This window comes from Pimephales promelas, chromosome 14 (assembly GCF_988280905.1).
Source record: "Pimephales promelas chromosome 14, fPimPro1.hap1.1, whole genome shotgun sequence".
NCBI classification, from domain to species: Eukaryota; Metazoa; Chordata; class Actinopteri; order Cypriniformes; family Leuciscidae; genus Pimephales; species Pimephales promelas.
In genome coordinates, this window is record NC_142782.1 from 2,973,429 (window position 1) to 2,987,439 (window position 14,011).

The 14,011-nt window shown below is 37.2% G+C and overlaps 1 protein-coding gene across 2 annotated transcripts in view; it reads left to right on the forward strand.

The window, feature by feature from the left end:
* Window positions 1-14,011, forward strand: part of vps13a (vacuolar protein sorting 13 homolog A) — a 108,384-nt gene that overhangs the window by 80,868 nt on the left and 13,505 nt on the right. For both annotated transcript variants that reach the window (XM_039674912.2, XM_039674914.2), the window contains 8 exons: window positions 1,020-1,133; window positions 1,337-1,482; window positions 3,820-3,901; window positions 4,012-4,125; window positions 4,969-5,044; window positions 6,702-6,865; window positions 13,514-13,559; window positions 13,667-13,790. In XM_039674912.2, coding sequence (XP_039530846.2) covers window positions 1,020-1,133; window positions 1,337-1,482; window positions 3,820-3,901; window positions 4,012-4,125; window positions 4,969-5,044; window positions 6,702-6,865; window positions 13,514-13,559; window positions 13,667-13,790 — 866 coding nt within the window. The remainder of the gene's footprint in view (window positions 1-1,019; window positions 1,134-1,336; window positions 1,483-3,819; window positions 3,902-4,011; window positions 4,126-4,968; window positions 5,045-6,701; window positions 6,866-13,513; window positions 13,560-13,666; window positions 13,791-14,011) is intronic.

The following is a 14,011-nucleotide window of genomic DNA, read 5'->3' on the forward strand; positions in this document are numbered from 1 at the left end:
ACTCAGAAATGTTTCTTGAGCATCAGATCATCATATTAGAGTGATTTCTGAAGGATCATGTGACACTGAAGACTGGAGTAATGATGCTGAAAATTCAGGCATTACATGAATACATTTAATACATTCATAAAATCTATTTTAATAGATTATGGTAATAAATGGTTTACAATAAATAAATGCAGCCATGGTGATTAAGAGACTTTTTATTTATTTATTTTTTTTATTATTTTTATCAGAACAAGGTACATTGACAGTATTCAGTGACATAACACTATTACAGGTTTTGGTTTTTCAAAATTTCTACCCACCCATTCCCATCCCGGCATAACTAACCCCCGGCATAACTATTTATAAATTTTTTTATTTATAAATAAATAAAAAAATAATAATAAAAAAATAATAATTTAAAAAAAAATCACATTTAAATCACATTTAAATAAAGTAATTTGAGGACCCCCTTCCTTTATTTATTTATTTACTTAAGGAGGGAGAAGCAAGTTCTTCTCAAAATAATTTATTAAAGGGTCCCATGTTTTGTAAAATGCTCTGGTTGATCCCCTGAGAAAATATTTAACTTTTTCAGTTTTTAGAAACATCATTAGGTCACTAAGCCATGATGACACATTGGGCGGATTTTTTGATTTCCACTCTAGGAGAATTCTTCTTCTAGCTATTAATGTGGCAAAAGCCAGGGCATTCCCTTTATTTTTATCTATTTGAAAGTCATTGCCACTGACTCCAAACAGAGCCATTATTGGGTTAGGGTGAATTCTTAATTTAAAAGCTGAGTTTAAAATCTCAAAGACTGAAAACCAAAATTGTCTCAATTTAGGACATGACCAAAACATATGAGTTAAATCTCCTTTTGATGATTTGAATCGGTCACACGTTTCATCTATATTTGGGCACAGTTTAGCCAGCTTTTCTTTACTATAGTGGATACTTAAGAGACTTCTTTTAAAAACATTCAAAAAAAATCGACCGGCGGTGATTAGATCTCTTGTGGTGTTGTGCTTTAGGTGGAGTTGTTTGAGAAGGACATTGAGTATCTGAAGACTGAGTTGAATCATGTTTCCGCCACAGACACGTCCCCCATCAGCCTGTACGAGTACTTCCACATCTCTCCCATAAAGGTTAGTTACCAAAACCTATGGACCTATTGACTGTGACCACATAGAATTATTAAAGGTTTAATATTTATTCATTGAAGGTCAGGGCTTGACATTAACTGCCGCCAACACACCAAATGCGGGTGGATTTCAGCATTTTAATGCAGTCACTCCTACTAGCCACTTTGGCAGGTGTGTGTGTGTAACTGTGTGTGTGTGTGTGGCAGCTTCACTTGAGTTTCTCTCTGAGCACCGCTGGTGAAGACGGGAATAAGAAGGAGAGAGAGGCCGAGTTCATCCCCGTTCAGTCCCTGCACCTCCTGCTGAAGAGTATCGGAGCGACGCTCACGGACGCTCAGGACGTCCTCTTCAAGTACGTACACTGATTCACACACAGCACTCGTTCTCACTGCGGCCTCGCATCCCTGCAGTTCCTCATTCTGCCCAGACAAACCCTCAGATCACACATCGGGTGTTGTGGATTTCACGGGTGGTTGGATGCTGTGAAACTCACACTCCACACACTCACACTGTCCTCTAGTGGAAAGACAAAAACAAGAAAGCCATCTCGGTCAGTAGCTCTACAGTCCTCAGAAGCAAATACTAGCATGCCGATCTTACTCTGACCAGTATCTGTTGTATGCTAGTAATATTAATATACAGGTGAAACTCGAAAAATTTGAATATCGTGCAAAAAGTTCATTTATTTCACAAATTCAACTTAAAAAGTGAAACTAATATATTATATAGACTCATTACATGCAAAGTGAGATATTTCAAGCCTTTATTTGTTATAATTTTGATGATTATGGATTACAGATATGAAAACCTTTTCATAATATTCTATTTTTGACTTTGGGGTTTTCATAAGCTGTGATCCATAATCATCAAAATTATAATAAATATCTCACTTTGCATGTAATGAGTCTATATAATATAATAGTTTCACCTTTTAAGTTGAATAACCGAAATACTTTTGCACGATATTCAAATTTTTCGAGTTTCAACTGTACTATTATAGGTTTATTTTCGTATTTTTATTTTAATTTAAATGTTTAGTCATTTTGGAATGTGTTTTTGTCATTTTTATTAATTTATTTTTAAAAGAATACTACAACTCGTTTTAATTCTGATTTCCAATTTAGTTCCAGTTTAAGTTATTTCCGGGTTTCAGGATTTTCATTTACTTTAAGTTTTTCCATTTAATATTTGCTTTATTTTAGCTTGATTTTAAAGGTTTTAATAGTTTTAGTGAATGATAGTAACCCTCAGCTGCTTAAGACTTGTCAGAAATGGGATGTGAAACAATATGCAGTACTGTATATTAGACCCCGTTTACACCTGGTATTAAAATGCGATCTGTATCCAGATAAGTTATCCGGATAATAAAAAACGCATGTTAATGCAAGGTGTAAACGCGTTGTGATCGGATCGCGATCGGATCTGGCTGACCACATCTGGAGGTAGTCTGGCTCGCATTGTGTCCGGATCTTTACTAGGTGTAAACGCAATCTGGTTGTTGAAACCACATATGTATATTTTACTCCTCCCAAAAATGCTAAAAAATAAACGAGTGAGAGCGTGTTATATAGGCTATATGTCATGTTATAGCCTAGTCAGATGCGACACGCGACACGCATCACCGCAGATGAGCAGCTGAGCGTCTATTCAACGTGCAAACATCGCAAATAAAAGTGAAAGTAAGTCACAGACGCAGTTAACACATCTTCAAGTAAAGAAACGAAATTATCTTACCAGGCCTGTTGCCACTCTCTCTTATTGATGTCTCTGATTTGGAAATTAGCTGATGATCAATAAAATGCCGCTCAGATCTGTTGCTTTTGGTGGCGTGCAATCCAATAAATCTGCATATAACGCAGGAGGTGAAGATCGGATTTATATCCGTTTTGCAAAAACACATTTATGTGGCCAGGTGTAAATGGAATCAGTACTTATTATCCGGATAACTTATCTGGATACAGATCGCATTTTAATACCAGGTGTAAACGGGGTCAAAGATACCAGATATCATCTCATATATATATTTATGTGTTTACTTTTGTGTTTTTGTCCATTTTTGTGTGAAAATGTCTTTACTTAAAATAATTAGTTTGATATTAAAGTATTATATGTTTTGACAGAAGTCTCTTCTGCTCACAAATATAGTAAAAATAACGGTTATATATAATATAATATAATATTTTAATCTTTTTTTAAACCCTTTTGATCCTTCAGAAATTATTCTAATAAACTGATATGACAACATTTCTGACTATTATTAATGTTGAAATAATATATTAATATTATTGTGGAAAATATTGATAGTTTTTTTTTTATTAATAGAAAGTTCAAAAGGGAGTTCTTTTGTATCTTTTGAAACACTTTATTGTATCATTGATTGATAAAAGTATACATTTCTTACTGACCTTCATAAAATTGGAAAGTCAAATGGCATTGAACTGTGGGATATGGTACCCAGTGTAGTGTAATATGTTACTGTACTGGCAAATGATGACACATTTTGGCAAATGTAGCAGGTTTTGTGGCAGGTATTTTCCATATCCATATATTTTGTGGATATTTTCCATATGCATATATTCCATACATACTGAATTGACAGCATGCATACGCTGATACAAAGATATGAGTAACATTTATCCAATCCATTTTTTTACATTTAAATGTATGCATTTGTACCCTTTTTTTCTAGACTTGCCTTTTTTGAGCTGACGTACCAGTTTCGGACCACTCAGCAGCTTCAGTGGGAGGTCGTGCGCCATTACTCCAAACAGGTGACCTTTCACCTTTAACCTTCACTGACTGCTTTCTGATTTCAGTGTGTTTAAAGCATACATTACGTGTAGCTGTTTTTATGTATATGCTTGTGTCTTGTGTGTTTTAGGCCATCAAACAGATGTATGTTCTGGTTTTGGGTTTAGACGTGCTTGGGAATCCATTCGGACTGATCCGAGGTCTGTCTGAAGGTGTCGAGGCCTTCTTTTATGAACCGTATCAGGTAAAACTAACTCTTCACACACAGCGATTGATGAGATACAACATTTGTGACCCTCTAAATTGAAAATTTTGAAATTAAATGAAAGTTCCAAACCCACATTACTTTTTTTACTGAGCACAACTATTCAGTTATTTATATACATTTATATTTATACGTAGTTCTATTTCTCCACTGTGTGGAGAGCAGGGTTGTTATTATAGTTAATTATTACATTTAGATTAATTAAAACTAAATAAAAAGTGTGTTACTGGAAATAAAATGAATGTTTATTGAAATACAAAATCTATAAAAATACCTTAATTTATTTATTTTATTTCAGCTAGTTGCCAGAGCATAATTTTTTAACTTGATGTACTAAAATAATTAAAAATGAAGTAAATTAATAAAAAAACTATATAGACATTTAAAAACTATATATATATATATATATATATATATATATATATATATATATATATATATATATATATATATATAAACCATAATAGTATCTGTGTTTCCATCCACCTATTTTATGCAAATTTTGGATGGAAACACCAATATGCACAGATTCTAAAAATGCACATAAAACACTTTTTTATACTTTTTTTTTAATAAATCCCTCATGTGATGCTTCCTCAAATGGAGCATCTTACATTTTTATTACAGATATTTTGCACAAATGTATTAGGTAACACATGGGATGGAAACGCTGCTTCACAAATGTTTTATGCAATATTCCAATTTTGCACAACTTAAGATGGGAACAGCTCAACAGTACTCAACCTACACCGGTGACGAGTGTGTAGTGTGTTTTACAGGCCTCAACCATTGTGTGTGTGTGTGTGTGTGTGTGTTTATCAGGGGGCCATACAGGGACCAGAGGAGTTTATGGAAGGGATGGCACTCGGGGTGAAGGCTCTGGTTGGAGGGGCTGTGGGTACGTACTCCCTTTTTGAAACATGCAATAAAAGTTGTGAGTAATCTTTGAAGTTATGAATTCAAAGACTCTTTCCTTAAATGGTTAGTTCACCCAAAAATGAATTTATTCACCTTTATGTCGTTCCAAACCTGTAAGACCTTTGTTCATCTTTGAAACACAAATGAAGATATTTTTGATGAAATCCGAGAACTTTCTGATAAAGTCATAGCAACTTTAAAGGCACAGAAAGGTAGTAAAGACATCATTAAAATAGTCCATGGGACTACAGTGGTTCAACCTTAATGTTATGCATCCTTGAAATCCTTAAAGGAGTAGTTCATTTTAAAAAAAAAAACTTTTGCTGATAATTTACTCGCCCCCATGTCATCCAAGATGTCCACGTCTTTCTTTCTTCAGTCGAAAAGAAATTAAGGTTTTTGATGAAAACATTCCAGGATTTTCTCTATATAATGGACTTCAATGGGAACCAAACGGTTCAAGGTCCAAAAGACAGTTTCAGTGCAAACTGTTCAAAGGGCTTTAAACAATTCCAGACGATGAATCCAGATGGTTCATCAAAATGAACAGATCTTTTTTTCGAGTCATTTGGTTCATTCAACGAACGAAATGAACGAATTGACTCGGGAAAAGGTTTGTTCATTTTGATGAACGAGTTCGAACAGGAGAGTCACGAACACGCGTCACAGAGCAAGGCGAGCATTTGAGCTTATAAAACTTAAACTTTTTTTTTTTTAAATGAGTGATTGCTTGATAAGACCCTTATTCATCGTCTGGAATCGTTTAAAGCCCTTTGAACAGTTTGCACTGAAACGGTCATTTGGACCTTGAACCGTTTGGTTCCCACTGAAGTCCATTATATGGAGAAAATCCTGGAATGTTTTCATCAAAAACCTTAATTTATTTTCGACTGAAGAAAGAAAGACATGGACATCTTGGATGACATGGGGGTGAGTAAATTATCAGCAAACGTTTTTTTAAAAGTGAACTACTCCTTTAAGTTTGTGATCTGGGAAAAATTTTTTTTTGAAAATTAAACAATCATAGATACTTGAGAGTGCTTGAATTTATTTTGTGCAAGAAGTTTTCTGTAAAACATTCCATGTTATTCCCTCCGGTCCGCCAATTTGTTAATTCCCCTACGCTTCGTGGCCTATACATACTAGCTTGCTGGATTTACACCAGTTTCGCGCATTTACGCATTGCGTGTGTTTCCCATACTTTGTGTTGTACGTCGCCTTGATGTTCGCGCACATGAAACTACTACGATAGTACCTCAGACTAAACAAATGTGTCCCCAAATTAAGTCGTTAAATTTGAATTTGCTGTTGGTCCTTGAATTTGATGTGTGGGAACATTTCAAGGTGTGGGAACCCTGAATAATTTTGGTTTGCAAAAAAAAAAAAAAAGACTACAATCAACAATCTCTTCCATGTCATTCTACTGCGCTGTTGACGGAGTAAACAGTGCGGCACTTCCTGGTTCTACGCCAGAAAGCCGGCTTTTTATTGGCCAGCTCCTGCGTCAGCATCACACGCATGTTTCGTGGTGCTCATGTGACCAGCGTCGGCCAATAGTGTTCTAACGTAGAACCAGGAAGCGCTGCATTACACTGCATAAAATGGAAAAAATCTTAATTTCTTCGTCCTCTTCTCAGGCGGTCTGGCCGGAGCCGCGTCTCGGATCACGGGAGCGATGGCTAAAGGTGTGGCCGCCATGACCATGGATGAGGAGTACCAGCAGAAGAGACGAGAGGCCATGAACAAGCAGCCCAGCGGACTGAGGGAAGGACTGACGCGAGGAGGGAAAGGACTGGTGTCTGTGAGTCAAGTCATTTTACTTCAGTAGAAAACACTGGTTAACAAGCGTGCTTTACAAAACTTATAAGAAGAAATAACAACAAGATACTAACACTAATAATACAATAAATCTAATAAACACTTAGATTTACTAAACAGGGCAAATTAGCGAGAGCACAATCCCATAAAAGTGCAGAAGTAAGTGGATCTACTGTGATGACACGCACATTAATGAACACAAAACCAACCGGATCATTTCCATAATGACCAGCGCAATCTATCAAGATCAGTGCAAATTAGCATCTGGTTTAGAACAATGTCCCAATACAAGGAAATTGGCGAAATGCAAACCACGATTCATTTAAATTCTCTCCTCACATAAATTTAGCACCTGGAAGGGAATCTCCTAGCCCGGACCCCGCCCACAACACTTTTTTGCTCCGTACTCGATCCATTGAGGAGTAATTATGATCGGTTCAGAAATGATCGGGCCAATCAAATTGCCAGGGTGGGCTTTATACGATGATGGACAGATGATCTGCAGTTACCTAATCATCACGTTATCAAAGAGTGCTTGGGTTGAACTCTTTTCCCTCAAAGATGGCCGCCGCTGGGGATCTGAGATCTGTAGATTCCACTATCACGTCTGTTTTAGAAGAAAACGGCATCGCATTCATTTCAATAGACGAACAGAGAACTGCAATCAATGCATTTTATCGATCGGAAAGATGTGTTTGTCGTCCTTCCTACGGGATTGGCCAAAAGTTTAATTTATTAGCTGGCTCTGATGGTCGCTATAACATGGGACGCAATGAAAGCCCAGTGGTCACTGTGGTTTCTTCTTGGGTCGCACTCATGGAGGACTGAGTAAAAGAAGCAACACTCGTTATTTTACTACTTCTTCCAGCGTGCGTGCAGTTGAGTTCTGTTGACAACTATGCAACATACGTCACTGCGTTGCTCTGATTGGTTATAGGTCTATCCAATTGAGTGCAGAATTCACTCAATTGAATCCTGGTTCGGTTAAGACACACCGCATAATCAAAGCCCTATGGAGCCGTATCAGACTCACATTATGACTAGAATACGTGTATGACGAAGTCAAGCTAGAATCTCAATAAAGTCAGCCACTAAATAACCCTGTCCACGCCTTTTCAGCTAAATAATCACTAGCCACGTTTCCCTTACAGATTTGCACAAAACTTTTGCGATATTTTCTAAATGTCGATAAAAAAACATTGCGAAATGACAGCATTTACATGCGACTAAAACGTCGTTCTTTTCTCTGCCGATAACAGTCCAACAATCATGGCGACGGATGTTAGTAGGTTTACGTATATCGCAGCCGGCGCACTAGCCATTATTATTAACTGAAGGAGACTGTGTGTGTGTGTGTGTGTGTGTTATCACAGCATTAATGGCATTAAAGGGTTAGTTCACCCAAAAATGAAAATTAAGTCATTAATTACTCACCCCCATGCTGTACCAACCCCGTAAGACCTTCGTTCGTCTTCGGAACACAAATGAAGATATTTTTGATTAAATTTGAGAGCTGTATAACTACCACATTGGCTCCTAAAGGACTGGCTCTTGACGGCCCAGAAAGTCAATGAAGAAAATGTTTAAATATCCCAAGTGACTACCGTGGCTCAACTATATGTTTATCAAGCGACGCGAATACTTTTTGTGCGAAAAAACAAACAAAAATAACGAGTTTATTCGACTATTTCTTTTCTTCCTTGTAGGCCAGAACGAGACTTCCTTAGATTTGCACGACGCATGCGCGAGAATTGCGATCTGCTTACACTACTTCAGTTCAATTCTCGCGCATGCGTCGTGGAAATCTAAGGAAGTCTCGTTTCTGGCCTACAAGGAAGAAAAGAAATAGTCGAATAAACTCGTTATTTTTGTTTGTTTTTTCGCACAAAAAGTATTCGCGTCGCTTGATAAACATATAGTTGAGCCACGGTAGTCACTTGGGATATTTAAACATTTTCTTCATTGACTTTCTGGGCCGTCAAGAGCCAGTCCTTTAGGAGCCAATGTGGTAGTTATACAGCTCTCAAATTTAATCAAAAATATCTTCATTTGTGTTCCGAAGACGAACGAAGGTCTTACGGGGTTGGTACAGCATGGGGGTGAGTAATTAATGACTTAATTTTCATTTTTGGGTGAACTAACCCTTTAAGGAAAGACTCTTTTGTGGCATTTCTTTGTAGTTTAGAATCCAGTATTCCCAAAATACTTTTGTCTTTTATGAGTGTAATAAAGAACTGTCTCGTCTTCTGTCCAAAACATACGCGCCATCTACGTCAGGTGACCTGTGAATGCGCAAAAACTTTGAAATATTCCTTTTTCGAATTGCTTGAAAAACCACCTCATCCGAGCGTAAACTTTTTTGAGACGTATGGGAGTTTTTGCTAAATTTCCATTGGGCGTTTTTTTTTTTTTATTCGCAAATTTCAATTTGCGCAATTTGAAGTGTAATGGAAACGCGACTATCCTGACTAGGGCTGAACGATTAATTGCATTTGCGATAAAATCGCGATATGATGAAACGCGATTTTGTAATCGCAAGAGCTGCGATTATACTGGTCACGTGACACGCGAGAGAAAAGCAGTCTGCAAGATAAAGCATCAACTTGCCACGCTACGCGGTCTGGCGTTCAGAAAAGAACAGTTAATTGTGTTATTTATTCTCTCCTCTCCTCAACAATCCTGGATCGATTCAGAGAATTTCAGAATCGAGTATGAGCTTAGTTTTTAAACTTGATGCGTGATGATGACGCTGCGCGTGCTTTAGAAACGAACCGCGTTCTGAATCTGCTTGCTTCTATTTTCTCGCTCTCTCTCTTCCTCACTCACACACACGACACCGCTCGAACCTTCCAAAACATAGTAACGTTATTTCATAAAGTTCGGGATTGAACCGAATTACAAGGACATTCGCGGGCTTCATTGAACAGGTTTTGCCGCTTTGCTTGATGTTATAACATTACACTTGCAGTGCGCGTTCTCTCCCGCGGGAATTTTATTTACAAATGCTTCAGTTCACAGAGGCATTATTTATGTCTTTTGGAATGCAGTTGGCTTATATATTAAAACCATGAAAATCACTGAGAAGGCTGCTTTCATTTTAAAATAATAACGCGTGCTTGTGAAGAGCGCTCGTGCATGCGGCTGTGAGTGACTCATTGGTAAATGTACTTGCATGTCAAAATGCTTTTATGACGCGAAATTAATGTAAACACGGTCAGTTATAGACCATTTCACAAGATGTAAACAACACTGGTCCAGAAGCACTTGTTTCAGTTTTTTAACACTACATAAAAGCCGGGATAAAATACAACCAACAGAACATATAAAACTGAATCAAAAAGTTAAACAAACATCTTTAAGATGTTTTATTTACATGTGAAATAAAGAAAACAGTTACAAACTGAAACAGGAAGTGCTTCTGGACCAGTGTTGTTTATATCTTGTGAAATGGTCTATATCTTAAACCAACAGGACAAACCACATTTACAATTTCAAAAGAGATATATGCATTAGTGTGAATGCAGCTTATCATATCTAAACTGAGGGGAAATCACTCCAGCTCTTGAATGAAAAACATTCAGACAGCCTACTTTTAAATACAGTGACCACTCTTTCTTTATTGCTTGTAATGTTTTTTTTTTTTGTTTCTCTTTATTTACTAGCTTTTATATTTTGAAGCTATATTATGTTATATAGCCTATTTAAAATTCTTAACATGTAATTGCTTTTTATTTTTTAAAGTATGTGTTTTTACACATGTAATTAAATTAAGAGTTATTAAGATTAATTAATAAGAAAAAAAGTAGATCGAATCATGAGCTATCTAAAGATTCCCATCCATACTGTACAATGATTTATTGCTTGTCTTTGTCGACTAATACAGAAGGTAAATAACTTTTTTTTTAAATCGCATATTAAATCGCAATCGCAATATTGGCTAAAAAAATCGCAATTAGATTATTTTCCAAAATCGTTCAGCCCTAATCCTGACAGTAGTTTTTTAATGGCAAGCTGTTCGTAAATCTGGCCTTTATTCTATTGCGGCCTGTTGATAATACCTAGAATATCAAAATCAACTGCAGGCTGTAGATCCTTTTCCTTTTAACCTCGTTCAGGAAGCAGAAACGCATCTCTTTAACCTGGCATACACATAACACAATATCACATTTCTGTCATTAAAAGGAAAGGATTGTTAGGCGGCATAAACTAGGTCAACCGGAACACTTCCTGTAACACCAGATACACTCGTTACATTGTTTGTTTATTTATTTCAACAGGGATAATATGCAAAAAACGTTAATTAAAGATGCTTTGCACCAGATTTAGCTGTAGAATTACAATGCAAAAAAATATACAATATAAAATGTAATTAGTCACTCAAATACAACTATTCATTCATTCAGCCATTCCCCATTACAACCATCAGTACAAGTAAATCATACCTATGGCTCGTTTCCACTGAGGGGTACAGTACAGTATGGTACGGGTCGGGTCGGGTACACCCTGATCCGGCTTGCGTTTCCACCGCTAGGGTTGGGTATCGAGAATCGAGTATCGATTGGAACCGAGACTAACTTTTCGTTTTTCCCGGAATCGTTCAAAAGTTTAAATTTCGATTCCTAGTTTCGATATTCACAGTCCGCCGAGCGGAAGAAGAAACCGCTGAACAACACCAACGAAGAAGCGTCTACCGGAAGTGTTGGCATAACCACGCGAGTCGAACATGAGTAGCTTACGTCGGCGGTCCAAAGTGTGGCTTCACTTTTCTAAAAATAACGAAATCTCGGCAAAATGCAAAATTTGTGACTGAAGGAGTATTTTTACAGAAGGAGTATTTCCTTCAGAAAGGCCGTTGGTTAGCAAGGTTAGCTAAACTTTTTTGACCCTGCCTCTTAAAAGAATCGGAATCGAGAATCGTTAGGAACCGGAATCGAAACAAGGAATCGGAATCAGAATCGTTCAAATTCAAACGATACCCAACCCTATCCACCGCCAACAGTACCCTTACCTGATAGGCGTGGTATGCTGGAAAGAAGCGATCGACATAATTTGTGTGCGAAGAAAGCGACATAGTAGTAAACAAAAATGGATGACACACAGCAGATCTTGTTCTTGCTTCTCGGCATGTTTGTCACTAGAAACAAGCGCTGGCATTAGGCGTTTCTCAATACCAAGTAGCCAACGCAAAGTCCGACTCAGGAGAATGATCCCGAGGATGCGAGTCCAGTAATTCTGCTAATGGAAGAGCGCGTTCTTGAACTCTGCTCGCTCTGGCTATGCGACTCCGGTTATCTCTGTATGTTCATTTTAGGCAACAATAAAACAAAATATGTTATAAATCACCACTCTGCTTCTTTTCGATTTCATTTCAATACTTTGTAAACATTCTAAAGCACATAAATGTGGTTCAGGCAACGCATAGCCTATTGATTATAGTCACTGCATGTAGCCTGTAACGTTATATTTATAACAAAACTAAATATAAAACACAACCCTGCCTCTTTTTGTTTAAATTTAAAAATATTAAACATATTCCAGGCAATGTGTAATGCAATGTATTGCATATCGCATTGGTACAAATGTTGCAATAAACAACATGATCTTGTAATATAATAAAAATAAAAAATGACAAAACCCTCTTTTTGGGTCTCTTTTCTCTTTTCAAAAATCTCTTTTTGTTGAATTTCAGTTTTATCAATAATAGCCATTATAAAATTATAAGTAAAAGGTACAAAAAGATATGCAGTAAAGCTTAAATAACAAAGAAACAATTCAGTCAGTCAAATACACAAACTCAGCGCTCAAAGATATGAAACTTCACGTAGCCTTCTGCCAAAACTATTGGCCAGGGAACGAATTATAGATTCACGAGACCAAAGATCACCTGTTAGGTTTATACAAGACGAACTATATCTCATGTTTAACCACTACAGAGACATCCGAGTCAGCGGCAAACATCAGAACGACTAGCCGAGGAAAGGCTGTTCCAGGCGGGGGGCGCGAGCGTCTGGTGATCGCTTGAAAAATTAATAAATCTTGATTAATAAATAATAAATCTGTAAATAAACCACAGCTTTGAGCTTTAAAAAACTACTTTCTCGCCTGAAAAACTCTTAAAACTACATTTCGTGACACAATAACAGTAGTATTATATTTCAACTGTATGTTTCTAATGCGAGTGACGATACTCTGTCCACCAATCAGCGTTCTGCAGTGAGTCTAGCTCCACCTTTTAGTACCCTTTCACTGTGCTGGGTACCCCAAAAGTGGTACGGTACGGTTTGGCTTTTTGGTACCATTCACAACTTTTGACAGTGGAAACGCAAATAATTGCGAACCGAACTGTACCGTACCGTACCACTTAGTGGAAACGAGCCACTAGATTACTACAATACAACATCACTGAAAGTCATATTTACATGCACACTTATCTATGCTGACACGACCAATAACATTGTAAGAAGAATGGCATCTACACTAATATTAGTCTGTCTCATCCTTATCAATTGATCAAGTAATGTGAGTTAATTGATCAGCATATCATGTTAATAATTTGATTGACAGCCAAACTTTGCTTTCAGTGCAGCCATTTATGTGGCGTCTGTCTGTAAATATGATCTCTATCACACAGGGTTTTGTAAGCGGCATCACTGGCATCGTGACTAAACCAATAAAAGGTAAAGCTACAGACCAGCAGTATTTCAGTGTCAATGCTCATCTTACCTGTGTGTCCAGTTTGACAGGCATGTCATGAGTGTGTGTGTGTGTGTGTGTGTTCCTGTAGGAGCACAAAAGGAAGGAGCGGCGGGTTTCTTTAAGGGTGTGGGCAAAGGCTTGGTTGGAGCTCTGACCAGACCAACGGGGGGCATCATCGACATGGCCAGCAGCACCTTTCAAGGCATCAAAAGGTGCTCAATATGTCTGTGTATGCATACACACCACAGGTGCATTGTAGGGCTGGGTATCCATTCAGATGTTGCAATTCGATTTTCGATTCTAAATTCGATTGCGATTCTCGATTCGACTCAATGAGTACAGATTAAATACAAATCCAATATTTATAAAAAAAAAAAAAAGAAGTGAACATAAGATTACAAGTTGATAAAATAAATCATGAGCTACAAACCTG